The sequence below is a fragment of the Nicotiana attenuata genome, chromosome 10 (assembly GCF_001879085.1).
Source record: "Nicotiana attenuata strain UT chromosome 10, NIATTr2, whole genome shotgun sequence".
Taxonomy (NCBI): Eukaryota; Viridiplantae; Streptophyta; class Magnoliopsida; order Solanales; family Solanaceae; genus Nicotiana; species Nicotiana attenuata.
Genome location: NC_031998.1, coordinates 11562396 through 11576990, shown reverse-complemented (window position 1 = coordinate 11576990; position 14595 = coordinate 11562396). Strand labels below are relative to the sequence as shown.

Here is a 14595-nt window from a genome sequence, read left to right as displayed (position 1 = left end):
TGATTCTACTTATTTATTTAGTTATTTATGTCAAGATGCGTCATGAATTATCTATAGGCGTGTTGATTTAACTGTAGGCTTGACTAACGATAACATTGGGTGACATCATGGCCTATGGTGGGAATTAAGTCGTGAAAATAGAGCTCATGCACCCGATGACATCGGGTTTTGGGATGAGTTTTCAGTTGTATCGCTATTTTGACTTCAACTGTTTATGTTATTCCGCTATTGAAACTATATAATACTGTTGTTGATGTTTATTTATGCATGTTTATTGTTGGCTTGCATAGCAAGCAGTGTTAGGAGCCGTCACAACTCCGGTGGAATTTTGGGCCGTGACATCCAGTGTCTCAATCAAGGATAAACAACTCAATTACGCCTTATGTACGGTTGGTTTTGGCGCCTTTGAAGTCATATAAATAGAATGTATTTGAGCTATAACTTGTCAAATATAATGTTTGATCTCGGGATAAGAACTCAGAATGTTATTATAATAACCATCAGTGCTCATAAGTGCTACTCCCTGCGTTTCAAATTAGATGACATACTTTCCTTTTTAGTTTGTTCTAAAATAAATGATATATTTCTATATTTAGAAATAATTTAACTTGAAACTTTTCATTTTACCCATTTTACCCTTAATGAGAAGCTTTCATAACCGCACAATTGTCATAGCCCCACAAAGCTTTTATCCCATAAGCTTTTAAGACCACAAGTTTCAAAAGACTTCTTTTTTTCTTAAACTCCGTAGCGAGTCAAACTATCTCATATAAATTAAAACGGAGGGAGTATTATTTTCTGTTCTTGACTGTTCATGGAGATAAAACGAAGAATTGGACTTTGTTAAATAAGACAAGAGAAAATCGGGTAAGAAACAACTATAAAGTCTTAAACTTCATTAAAACCTACATTGACAACCATTACAAAGCTTTGAAGCTTTAAATTCAAAATCGGGTTTTAATTATTAATTTTTTAAATTGGATGTTGTCACAAATGATTGAAAATATCTTTTGGAGTTTATATATCAATTTGGAGGGAGTTTCATGAAGATTCGAGTTGGTTTTGACTGAAATTTCATATTGAAACTCGAATAGAAAGATAAATAAATTATTTGTATTTTGTATGTCGGGTATACAAACAACATAGAAAATACATACAACACACATATCCAAGTAATATCCAAGTTGTATGTATTTGATCGGATTCTATATAACAAATAGTTATATACAATTGGCATATAAGTTATGTATAAGTTATATGAACAACAAAAAATTTGTACACAAGTTGTATATAAATTGTATGTTTTGATAAAATTTGTATATATTTATTAAAAATCTCTAGCTACTTTTTATAATAAAATAATTATACTTATAATCAGTTCGCTAACGCAAATTGACCCATATTGCAAATCCTTACCCGGATTAGCCCAATGTATACATAATTTAAAAATAAAAAATAAAACTTCATTAGTTAACAAAGCTGAATGGATGCACCTACTTACTCCTTAACTCGGCAAACTTTCTGTCGCATGTAAAGGAAATAGAGTGACAAAAATTTGAGTAGAGATCTAGACTAAATCGCAATTGCATGCAATGAAGAAGAAGAACATAACTGAAAGAAGAAGAAAAAAGAAGAAGAAGATGAATTCTGTTATTCTCCAAAACCTAACTCAATTAGTGCAGAATATCGGCTTTTATACAAAATCCCCTCACACGAGTCACGTGTGTGATAAGGATAAAAAGACTAAAATACCCATGTTAACTAACATAACTAACAAGACTTTAATACTCCCCCTCAAACTGGAAGGTAAAAGACATCCAACACTCCAAGCTTGGAGACTAATGAGTGATGTTGAGCTGCAGATAGACCTTTGGTGAGCAAGTCTGCAAGTTGTAATGCAGAACTGACATGGTGTGGTGTGAGGAGCCTAGATTTGATTTTCAGTCTGAAAAAGTGACAGTCTATTTCAATGTGCTTGGTTCGTTCATGGAAGATATGATTTTTAGCAATTTGAATGGCTGCCTTCTTGTCACAGAACAGTTGGACTGGTTTAGAAATTGGTATCTCCAATTCTTCTAGAAGTCCTGATAACCAAGCAACTTCTGTTGTCACAGCTGCCATACTTCTATATTCTGTTTCTGCTGAGCTCCTACTAACTGTTTGTTGCTTTTTGATTTCCATGAGATTAAGGAGCTCCCTAACTTGACAATATAACCTGTCACTGACCTCATAGTATTAGGACAGGTAGCCCAGTCTGCATCACAGTAGGCAGTTAATTTGTCAACTAGCCTTGCATAAGAACTACTAGGCCTTGTGCTCCTTTGATGTACTTAACCACTCTCAAAGATGTATCCATGTGAGATTGTTTTGGACTTTGCATGAACTGGCTCAATGTTTGTACTGCAAAGATGATGTCAGGTCGTGTGATTGTCAAATATAAGAGCTTCCCAATCAGCTTCTGGTATGCAGTAATGTCCTTCAAATCTGGATCTCCCAGCTTTCCCACATGAGCATCATATTCTACTGTGGTGAGCTTTTGATTCATCTCCAGAGGTAACACTTGAAATCAATTCAAGTGCATATTTTCTTTGATTTAGTAGAATGCCCTTTTGTGATCTAAGGACCTTAATACCAAGGAAGTATCTTAGTTCACCCAAATCCTTCACTTTGAACTGACTTTGTAATGTCTTCTTAGCATCATCAACCAGTTTAGGACTGCTGCCAGTGATCAACATGTCATCTACATAAACAAGTATGATGACCAATTCTGAACCCTGCCTTTTGCTGAACAAGGAATGATCATAATTACTTTGCAGATAACCATGTGTAACCAATGCATCTGTCAACTTAATGTTCCATTGTCTTGATGCCTGTTTCAACCCATAGTAATTTTAGTAACCTGCAAACTTTCTTCTCCCCTTGTTTGTGAAAGCCTTGTGGTAATCCCATATACAGTTCTTCATACATGTCCCCTTGTAGAAAGGCATTATTCAAGTCCATTTGATGTAAATTCCATCCTTTTGATGCATCAATGATAATGATAGTTCTAACAGTTACCATCTTTGCTACTGGGGAGAATGTCTCATGGTAGTCTACTCCCTCCTTTTGATTGTAGCCTTTAGCCACTAATCTATTCTTTAATCTTTCCACCTCTCCGTTTGCTTTATGTTTTATCTTATAAACCCATTTTGATCCAATAGCTTGTTTTCCTGGTGGTAGATCAACCAGCTGCCATATGTTATTTTCTTCTAATGCATTTATCTCTTGCTGCATTTCCTCAATCCACCTGCTATCTTGAGCAGCTTCCTTAAAAGAACCAATGCTCAATGTGTGCTGAGAAAGCCTTCAAATATGACTGATATCCTGCAGTGAGGTTATCATATGAGAGTCCTTGAGAAATGGGGTATAGGCTATTTCTTGTGAATTTCCCTGGTGTCACATAGTCTTTCAGCCATATAGGTGGTCTAGCGATCCTTCCTGATTTTCTTACATCCACTACATCTTCTTCTGGTGAAGTGCCTTCAACTTCCTCAACTGTATCTGCAGCTAAATGATCTGAATTCATGCTGATGTTTGCCTCTTCCTGATTCAGTGGTGGTAATTGATCAATACTGTCTGCACCCAATTCTTCATGTAAATGCCCTTGTGGTTTTGTATGTATGATATTTGGAGTTATATCTTCAGTTTGTGCAGGGATGCCAGGAGAATGAGATTGAGAAGTATTGGGATTGGAGGATATTTCAATAGGTGTTAGCCTAGGAGGATCTTGTGGGAATATGTCATCTAAGTCTGAAGCCATTCCTTTGAAAGGAAATACTTCTTCTCTGAAAACAACATCTCTGCTCACTAGAAATGTTCTGTTCTCCAAATCATATAATCTGTAACCTTTTTGAGTTTCTGAGTAACCTATCAATAAAGCTCTCCTTTCTCTTGGAGCAAATTTGTCTCCTCTAGGTAGAGTGCTTGCAAAACATAAACATCCAAAAACCTTCAGATGCTCAATGCTTGCTGGCTTCTTATAGAGGACCTCATAAGGTGATTTCCCTGATAGAACAGAGGTTGGTCATTTGTTTTTCAAGTAAACTGTTGTCTTAACACAGTCACCCCAAAATCTATTTGGTAAAGAGCTCTGAAATTTTAATGCTCTAGCTACTTCCAGTATATACCTGTGTTTTCTCTCCATCACCCCATTTTGTTGGGGTGTGTATGGGCAGCTACTTTGATGCACTATGCCTAATGAACTCAGTAACTCATTACACTTTGAATTAAAGAATTCAGTACCATTGTATGATCTTAACATTTTTACATTCAAGCCAAATTGGTTTTGCACCATAGTAAAGAAGTCCTTCAACACAACAAATACCTCACACTTTGACTACAACAAAGATATCCAAGTATATCTGCTAAAATCATCAACCAGTGTTACAAAGTAATGTTTCTTGTCATCTGTTCGTATCCTGTGAGGACCCTAAACATCTACATGCACTAGTTGAAAAATCTGTTCAGTTTTATTGCTACTAAGTTGGAAAGGAAGTCTATTCTGCTTAGCCAAGGGACATACTTCAACTGTGTTGTGTCTTGGCATCTATCTTATTCTTCAGTAGAGGAATATGTTGCATTGCAACAGTTAAAGGATAACCTAATATAAGGTGCCATAGTGCTGAATCTTCCTGCACTTGCATAATACTTCATGCTATAGCTGGGAATTCCTTATTGATCCCTTTATTCAACAGATACAAACCATTGTGTTCTTTACCAATCCTCAGAACCTTTCCACTGTAGAGACCCTGAAAAACACAAAAATGAGGGAAAAATACGGCACAACATGACAACTCCTTAGTCAGTTTAGACACTGACATCAGATTAAACTTAAAGTTAGGAACATGTAGTACATCTTTCAGTGTCAATTCTTCTAATATCTTCACATTTCCTGTATGTGCTACATGACATTTCCCTCTTGTAGGAACTTGCACGACACTATTATTCTGGTTTTCAATCTTTCTTACATTGTTTAGTACTTCCTTATAAGGTGTAACATGATGTAAGGCACCAAAGTTTATTATCCAATCATAGTTAAACGCCTTGAACAAAAAAGAAGTTATACCTGTCATTAAGGTATGACATTCACCTGGATCAGGATCTGGCTTGTTTATGAGGCTCATCAGTTGTTTGTATTGATCTTCTGTGAAGAAATGCCCTTGTATATGAGAAGTAGTGTCAGAACTTCCTCCTTCTCCTGCTGATACATTAGCATATCCTTTCACTCTAATGTTCTAAGGCTTCTTCTTGCTTTTAAAATATGATGGATAGCCTATGATCTTATAGCAGTTCTCCTTCAAATGACCTTTGTAACCACAGTAATCACATATGAGACCTGGTTTCCTTGTAGCCTTGATACCCTATCCCCTTTCAGCTAGCATAGTTAAAGGTTCCTTGTCTACGTTGACTCTCTTCCTGAACTGCCAGTGCATACGCTTGATTCACAGTTAATACAGGTGTTTTCAGAAGAATCTGGCTTCTCACATGACTGTAACTTTCATTCAAACCAACAAGGAACTGTAACAAGCGTAAATATTTGAACTGATCTAGAAAAGGTCTAGTTTCCTCACAATCACACCCTGCTCCTGGTACCATTAGATCCATTTCATCCCACAAATCCTTCATTTTAGTGTAATAGGTTGTTATAGAGTCCGTGCCTTGTCTTAGAGTTCCTATTGTTGTCCATAAGTGATAAAACCTAGTAAGGTTTGATTTGTTAAAATGTTCCTTAAATTCATTCCATACCTTCCTTGCATCAGAAGCGTAGATGATGCTAGGCTGTAATTCAGCAGATACAGTGCGACCAATCCATGAGAGCATCACAACATTACATTGTTCCCATTGATGCCTTGATTCACCTATGTAAGAGCTTTTCAAACAGGTTTCGTCGATGAACCCTAACTTATTTTTCACCAACAATGCCATTCTCATTGATCTGCTCCACAATGCGTAATTCTTAGGTCCTGTAAGCTTGATATCAATCAAGGCTATCCTTGGAGTGTCTGTTTGTTGAAAACAGTGGGTGATTGTGATCAATTTGCAGATTACCAGTTTGCGCCATGATAGACCAGCTCAAGCTTCAACAATGACTGTTAATTGAAATTTTTAAATCCTTGATCTAATCTCAAATCGCCCGCTCTGATACCATGACAAAATCTGAGTAGAGATCTAGACTAAATCGCAATTGAATGCACTGAAGAAGAAGAAGAACATAGCTGAAAGAAGAAGAGATATGAAGAGGAAGATGAATTCTGTTATTCTACAAAAACTAACTCAGTTAGTGCAGAATATCTGCTTTTATACAAAATCCCCTCACACGAGTCACATGTGTGATAAGGATAAAAAGACTAAAGTACCCCATGCTAACTAACATAACTACCAAGACTTTAATATAGAGAACGACAACTTTGTTGCTTTCTTCGTAGTGTGAAAGTAGGAGAGAGCACTAATAAAATTTTGAACCAAATCCTATAGTATGCTACTTTAATCTTCCCTCAATATTCTTCAACATATAGTTAACTGCAGTCATTTAAAGGAGTTGCTCTTTCAGTGGATGTTTCATGTGCACAATTTCATCTGTCGCTGTTCTATCTATTTTTGTTATGTATCTCTTTTCAATAACAATCACAAATTTAAATAGGCATAATACATAAAAGATCATTTGACCATGTAGTCAAATTCCTCTTACACATTTGTTCACTAACTCTACATACTTAAACCTTTCAAAAGTACTGTCAAATACACACCACTTTAATTTTTAACCAGTTTTTTCAGATAAGTGTAATGTCACACGCCAATGAGATCCTGACACGTGGATTAACTTAAGGAAAAAAAAAAGAAAATGTGGAAAGTTACAGCATTAATTATACCATCTTCCCCACCACCATTACACTACCTCCGCCGCTGCTCTTATTAACTTACCGCTGAACAGTTTTAACTTTCCCCAAATCTCAGACTTGAGATGATAAATGGGAATTCTTTTCTATTCAATTTGGCAAAATACATTGCCATCTCCCTAAACTTGACACGGATTATTAATTACAGCCTTAAACTATTCGTGGTCTTAATTACCCTCCTCAACTTGGCCTTTTGAGAGCCATTACCCCTCTGGACGCTGATGTGGCAAAGAGTGTTGGTGCACTCCCCTGCCAGTGTATAGGTTAAGGTCTGGTTTACCAAATTTTAGAATCAGATCCCATAATAAGGGTATAGGTTAAGGTCTTTGAATATATAAGAATCCTTATTTTAGAATTTTATAATCCTTATTTGATCATGGTACCTTTTTTTTTGTGAGCTAATTTGTTTGAAGGGCAACCCCCTTTTTGTCCACACCCCGCCCTTGTATTCCTTTTTCGCTTGTATTATTGGAGGTATGGTTTCTTGTCCCAAAAAAAAAAAAAAAAAACTCCAATAATGCCTTGTCTAGTTATATCCTAAAATACTACGTACATAACGAACCTTTGCATAAATGGTGGGTTTGGTTCCTTATTCCCTCATTTATTCCACCAGTATCTGTAACTAAATTTCCTTCAAACATCGCTGCCTCATCACAACTCTTAAATGTTCCTCCAAATTCTTTTTGTTACATGATCTAAAGCAAACCAAAATATTTCAGCTTAATCCTACCTCAAAATCGTTGCACAAAGAAACAGTGACCATACTTATGAAATAACTTAAATTTTCCTTTCAAACAGCTTGTGATACTTAACTCAAGCCACATAAACATTATGACGTGTTGAAAATTTCGTGGGGCGTAGCGAGTGAGGACTTTTCAACTTGAAATTCTAGAATACCATTATCGTGCAGATAAGAGGAGGGATATGGTACATAATTATACTTGGTAAATAAAATCTTTAATTATCAAAAAACAAAAGAGGAGGGATATGACGACAGAAATTATACTGCAGGTACACTTATGTTCAAAGACATCACTACTACACTTAAAAGTGCTTTTCAGATCAGCACATGATGTTAATTATCAGCATAAGGCAGACTGGATCTAATTAGAGAAGAGACTAAGAATAATTATATTGCAGCATTATATTATTCTTTCAACCAACAGCTAACCATTTTCATTTAGGGGATAGCCATTGGAGCTCAACGCCATACTGCCAAGCATTGATAGAGTCTCCTGCCTTCAAATCCACCACAGAAGTATACGCTGTGCAGCCACCAACCCTAACCCTAATTCTATGAGAAGTCTTAGAATCCACCTTCAGGTAACTGCAGCATACTGTATCTCTACAACCCTTAACTTCATTCTCAAACTTCCTGCAAGGACTGTTTAAAGAGCAGTTCAATGGGGATAAAAGAATTCTCTCTGAGCAGTTAAGTAACATAACAGTATTCCGTGACGATATATTGAAGGGAGAGTTCTCATCAATTCTTAAGCCGCCTACAGAAAGATCAAAAGAGTTGCAAGTGTCATTCTGCATGAGAGGAGAACTAATAATAAGTCTAGATGCATTTGGGTTTATGCTGAGGATTTTGTAGTAAATTCCTTCAGCAGACAAGAACTCTAAGCTACCATTTTTGCAGTGAATTTTGTAGCTTGGATTCCCACATTTATCACTAGTACTAAGAGGGTATGGCACATCCATGATGCCACATTTTGGACATTCAAGAATTGTTGACACAAGTTAACGAAAAGAGAAAAAGGAAAATCAGAACTTCCATTGCTAAATCTTTTTCAATGTTTCGACGAGCAATAATAGCTGCAGTTCCTACTTCTATTTATACATATTTATATGCTAACTAGTTGTTAGGCAAAAGAGTATTTAACTGCAATTTGTTTAGTGCATTATCGTCTCACAGGGGAGAGGCGATGCCACCCCCAATTGTCTTGGGTCGTAGCGTTCAAGAGCAGATTTTAATATTCTATTTGGACCATGATAATAGTACATAAACTTATTAGCTGTTCCTAGTACCAAAGCATTAATGCTTTTATAAGTTCATTGTTTGATCAAAAATATAAATTTTGGTTCAAATAATTAAATTTATATAAACAAAGGTTAATCCTAGTTAAGAATAATATCCTTAGATCTTAATATCAGAAAAAGTAGTTGATAAGTGTTTATGCGGATTGCAGTGACACTATGTGATAAATGCTTTGAAAAATCAAGAACAGTGATGTAACATATAATATTCAATGAACAATAATAAATGGCATCTAAGTAGATAAGAGGAACGATCGACTCAATCAATAAAGGGTGGAATAAATGAACCTTCCACCTGATAATGATTGAGTGACAAATCCTAGAATAACCAAGGATTTCTCGGATATGATGGTAAAGGGTAGATAAGAATCTCAGTGCTATTCTTACGAATGAATCTCACGTGCTCCACTATTCTATCTCCTTTTTCTATTTATATGGGATATCTTCCCAAGAAATCCTAATAGTACAAATGTAAGAAATATTCGCTAGAATATCCACTAGAATATTCTTTTTCAGATCCTATCTTGAAAACTAGTTGTTACAGCTCTGTCGCCGATACTCGATCTCGACCTTGATCCTTGTTGGTGCCTTGACTACTGCTCTCCTCGACCACAGGCTTATGCGGCTTCTCGGACCATCTTAAATGATGACTTGAGGATCTCTCTCATAATGTTATCTCGACATGAATAATCTTAAGGCGGATTTTAACCCATACATTCATCTCCTTCCATTATTTTACGTGCATGCTATGTTACACATGCATGTTGTAGTATTTTAATGTCCACATAATCTGAATTTATGACTTAAAATCATAGCCTTGGATGTATAAAAAGTATTAACACAATTAATACTTTCTCTATTGATAGAAAATAGGAGTCCATCAAACAGTATAGAGAACCAGGTTCTTTATCTGTTCTCGCAGTAAATACACAGAAAGTAAAAGACACACGTGGAAAACTATTCGTACTCAAGGGATTGAAAATCACGACCTACCGTAGTAAGATTTCAACTCCACTATACTGAGCTGCTTCAGATTACAACTTATTGCAATCTAGAAATTAAACTCTTATCCCTCACCCCTTACAATAACTCTATTGCAAGCTCTTTGTAATAACCCAATTACAAAGCTAACACATTTTAACTCTAGTCAACAAAACAAAAACAATAACGGTTGAATATTGTCCTACGAAAGTACTTCTTGAAAGATGTGTAGGATTACAAGTAAAGAACGAAAGATAAAGACACAACAAACTAGGGACTAAGACATCTTCAGTGTTGAGATCTGGTCCTTGTGTTTGTAGCAACTTTGTTCTTGAATGCTCTTGGAGAATAGTGTCGGCTAGCACTTGAGAGAGTGTGTTTTTCAGATGTGCAAGCGTTAGGTCAAACGTTGTATCATGTTGTTTATATATGAGAGAGCATGTGTGAATAGATATGGACAATATATTTTTTGGTTTGGTCTCTAGCAGTAGTTGTTGTGCTCTAGTCGGTACAGTGAGACGACTTTTATAACTATAGAGTTGACTGTACGACGACTGAGGAACTGATCGCATCTGGTCCTTTATCTGGTTCCTTGCAAACATTTGGCCAGGCATCAAGACATGAAGTAACATATCGTAACACTCCCAAAGAAACTGATCACATCTGGTTCCTATTTGGATCTTTGAGAAAGTTTGGTAAATTATCAAAACCCACAATAGCATAACGTTTCATCTATAAACAAATCTCTATGGTAAAAATTACTTCCACCTTCCCGTTTTACGTGTAGGTTTTTTATTCGTTCAGGGAGTTCATGAAATTAAAGAATTTTTTTTTGATATAGGAGTCAAATATATTATACTTATGTTTTAAAATGAGTGATTTTGAGAGTTTTATGTGTCTTTTCGTTTTCTCTCTTTTTGTATAAAAGAATTAACTTTTACATCAGGAGGATCTTAACCATTCATGTCATTTAGGGTACGGTAATATGGGAATGATGACATTAAGTAATTTTCAAAAAGAAAAATATGCTATTCTTTTTTTTTTTTTTTTTTTGATAAGCAGGGATCTATTATATAAATATCACAAAATAGAGTTTACATAGTTAGCATTGTCCAAAGATACATTACATACTTGGCTACTACAAAAACTACTAATGTCACGTAGGACATTTTTATTTCCAAGCGATGCAAGCCTAGAGCATGCATCTTTGCTAATGTTCTTAATTAGGTAGACAGGTCCTTCATAGTCATAGGATAAGACAGCGATTACAAAAGATTGAGAGTTGTTTTTTCCTATAGTTATTGGATCCCAACAACCCATATCTACTTTGTGGTTGATTAGAGTGGAAAGCATTTCCATAAAAATGATAAATAAGAATGGAGACATCGGATCACCTTGCCTAAACCCCTTGTAGGGACAAAGTAATCAGTTCTTGAGCCATTAACTAGGATAGAAATTATGGTTGAGGAGATACAATTCATAATAAGATTAGTAATGTTTGGTGGGAATTTAAAGAAGGTGAGAGCTCTATAGATGAAGGACCATTCAAGGCAATCAAAAGCCTTTTCGAGGTCGATTTTTAAGAACATATTGTGATTATTAACACGGTATCTATTCATTTTGAATATAAGTTTTTGAATAATAATAGCATTGTCACTAGCCTTTCTATATTTTATAAAACTAGATTGATAGAGGATAATGAGACCGTTTAGGAAGGGCTTTAATCGATTTGAAATGACTTTGGTAATAATTTTGTAAATAGTGTTGCAAAGTCCAATTGGCCTAAAATACTTTAAGTTGTTCGCATTTGGAATTTTAGGGATAAGACATAGGAGGGTATCATTTATACCTTTAGGAATATTTCCATTACTGAAAGCTTCTTGGCAAAGGCTAATAATTGATTTGCCAACAATGTTCCAATAGTTTGAAAGAAAAAAGGGTGAAGGTCATCCGGGCCTGGGGCTTTGTAAGGCTTAAAGGAGAAACATGCCCTAATAATCTCATCATTTGTGAGGGGATTATCTAGTGATGATAGGTCAATGTCATTAAAAAATTTAGGATCATTTCTTATAGCATTCCAATCACTGGAGACATGTGAAGTTGTGAAAATCTTATTAAAGTAATCTCTAGTATGATTAAGAATGGCTCTAGGATCATCGATCCAATTATTATTAAAGAAAACAATTTTTTCCTTCTTTTCCCTTTGGTAGCCATAATGTGGTAATATCTAGTATTTTCATCCCTCTCATTAAGCCAATGTATTCTTGAGCGTAGTTTCCAGTAGTCTTCCTCAATTTTTAGGATTTTATTGAATTTCAGTTTTAAGGTAGCTTCCAAATTGTGGAGGAAAGAGCTTGAGTGATAGGCCGACGAGTTTTGAATACCATTAAGCCTCGCTAAAATACGCTTCTTTTTATTAAAAATATCACCAAATGTGTTGTTTTTCGAAGTAGTGACATCGTCTCTAAAGGTCGATGAAACCACGATGTAGTCATTGTTAGTCCAAGCAGAAGATACAACATCTTTAACTTGTGGATGCTTACACCAAAAGGGTTCTAGACGGAAAGGTTTAGGAAAAATATTGTACTGCTTGGGTATAAGATTAATGAGTAATGAATTATGTTCCAGATGTGTTTTAGGAAGGTGAGTTATAGAAGCATTTGGGAAGGTTTGGATCCACTGATCGTTTCCAAAAACTTTGTCAAGGCATTCCATAATGAGACTGTTATTATTGAATCTATGGTTAGACCAAGTATATTTAATACCTTTATAACCAAGATCAACTAAATTACAGTAATTTAGACTAGACCATAATTTAAGAACTCGTCTATGGTTCAATGATCACTTCCTAATTTTTTTTTTGTTCTAAAAACATCATTAAAATCCCCTTACTAGCCATGACCCTTTATAATTATCAGCTATGTTTTCAATATTTTTTTCACATTTGATCTCTAATTAAATAATTAGTGCTAGCATACATTGATGAAAATAACCAAATTGATCTAATAGGACGTACCTCAATGGCATGATTCTTACGAACAAAGTTGTGAACATTGACCTTAGCATGGTCCCATAGAACAACCATACCACCTGCTTGTCCATCAGCTGGAACTTCAATCATATTGGAGAATCCACATTCATTTAGAAGAGTAACATGGGATAACATTCTGGTCTCAAGAAGAGTGACCACACATGATTTGTGGTGCACCATTAGCTCTCTAAAATTCCTCCTAATATCATCATTATCCCCCCTAATATTCCATATAATGAAATTGATGGGACTAATCATATTATATTCTTGTGCATGAGCATGGCCATTTTCCATCAAGTCCCAAGGGGTAGATGAATTTCTCCTTAGAGAAGGAACTAGGATCATTGCATGTTGCCCACCGTTGGATCATGTGGGGGACGAATGTCCATTGAGTATTTGTGTAGGCTTCGAGGGCATGCAAGTATGTGCCTCTTCTCTTGTGTTTTCTTGAATAGGAACACTTTTACCTTGTTTAGGTTTGATAATTCCACCACCTATTCTCCTATTAAGTCTATTTGTTCGATTATTTCTTCTTCCATTAGGTTGCCTGCATTTGGAGCTACTGGAGGATTGGGGTTCATTTCCCCCATATGCATTTGCACGTTGGGGTCCTGTGGTTGTGGTTGAGGGGGTGGTGCTTGATGAGGTGCTTCCCATTGCATGAAGATTGGGTTCAAGGCAGTTAAGGCTTTTGGTGGGAGAAGGGAAAGTCTAAGCCTAGATGTTGTGGAAGAGTTGGGACTGGATTGAAGTGAGGGGGTAGATTCCATTGTGCTCTCATCTCTCGCACAAGGTTTGGGTTTAGTTGTGGAGCTAATGGTTGTAGGATGTTGTTCACCCATACATGGTTCATATAATTGTTAATTGCTAGGTGAATTCCCTCGGCCACAAGTTGAGCTAGGTAACGTGGGCTTTGTATTAGAATCACACTCTTTTGGCCATTGACTGTTGCATTGAACACTAGACCCCTCACCATTAGTCCTATTTCTATCCACGACATTGGATGGTGATCTTGTGAAAGTGGAGGTTGAACATATATTATCGGAGGATTTTGGAGTTGTTGGGGTAGTGGAGGAAGAATTTTCATGTTGGAGGGACGTTGGTGACGGAGGATTTGGATCGGACGATATCTTCTCCGGCTGTTTAAGGGAATTCTGGGCATTTTCAGTGTGGTTGCTGTTAATTAAAATAGGAGAGATTGGAGTGTAGGGAATGATTGTATCTAATTGCATGCAATTTGAGTGGCTTAGCGTAGAGGATATAATGCAAGATTTTGCATGCATGGGATTTGGCACGTGGCGCATACCATCCAACATTTGGCTATTAAGAGGAGGTGTTGAAGACAGGTGTGGTTTTCTATTGGACGAATTTGTAACGGTAATGACAAGCTTTATAGAACTAATTATATCATTAGTAGTACGGGTATTAGATAGGTTAATTACTTGATTTGTCATATGAGGCTTATTAGTAATAGTGTTAACAGGCGTGGCAATGGGCTTAGGGTCTTCCTCAGTTAACATGTCCAAATCCCTAATACTATCATGCAAGCTGTTATTATTATTTAATAAAGAGTTATTCTTATTGGTGTGGTTTGGAAAAACCATGGAC

At 36.1% G+C, this 14595-nt stretch overlaps 1 protein-coding gene across 1 annotated transcript; it reads right to left on the bottom strand.

Annotated features, from left to right (window-relative positions):
• LOC109233578 (wall-associated receptor kinase-like 20) lies at positions 8112–8639 on the bottom strand. Its single transcript, XM_019399463.1, has one exon. It carries the CDS (start codon positions 8637–8639, stop codon positions 8112–8114), a length of 528 nt encoding a protein of 175 aa, XP_019255008.1.

What these genes read in the sequence shown, in the direction of transcription:
- LOC109233578 (XM_019399463.1), bottom strand. Translation starts at nt 8,639, where the DNA reads ATGGATGTGCCATACCCTCTTAGTACTAGTGATAAATGTGGGAATCCA.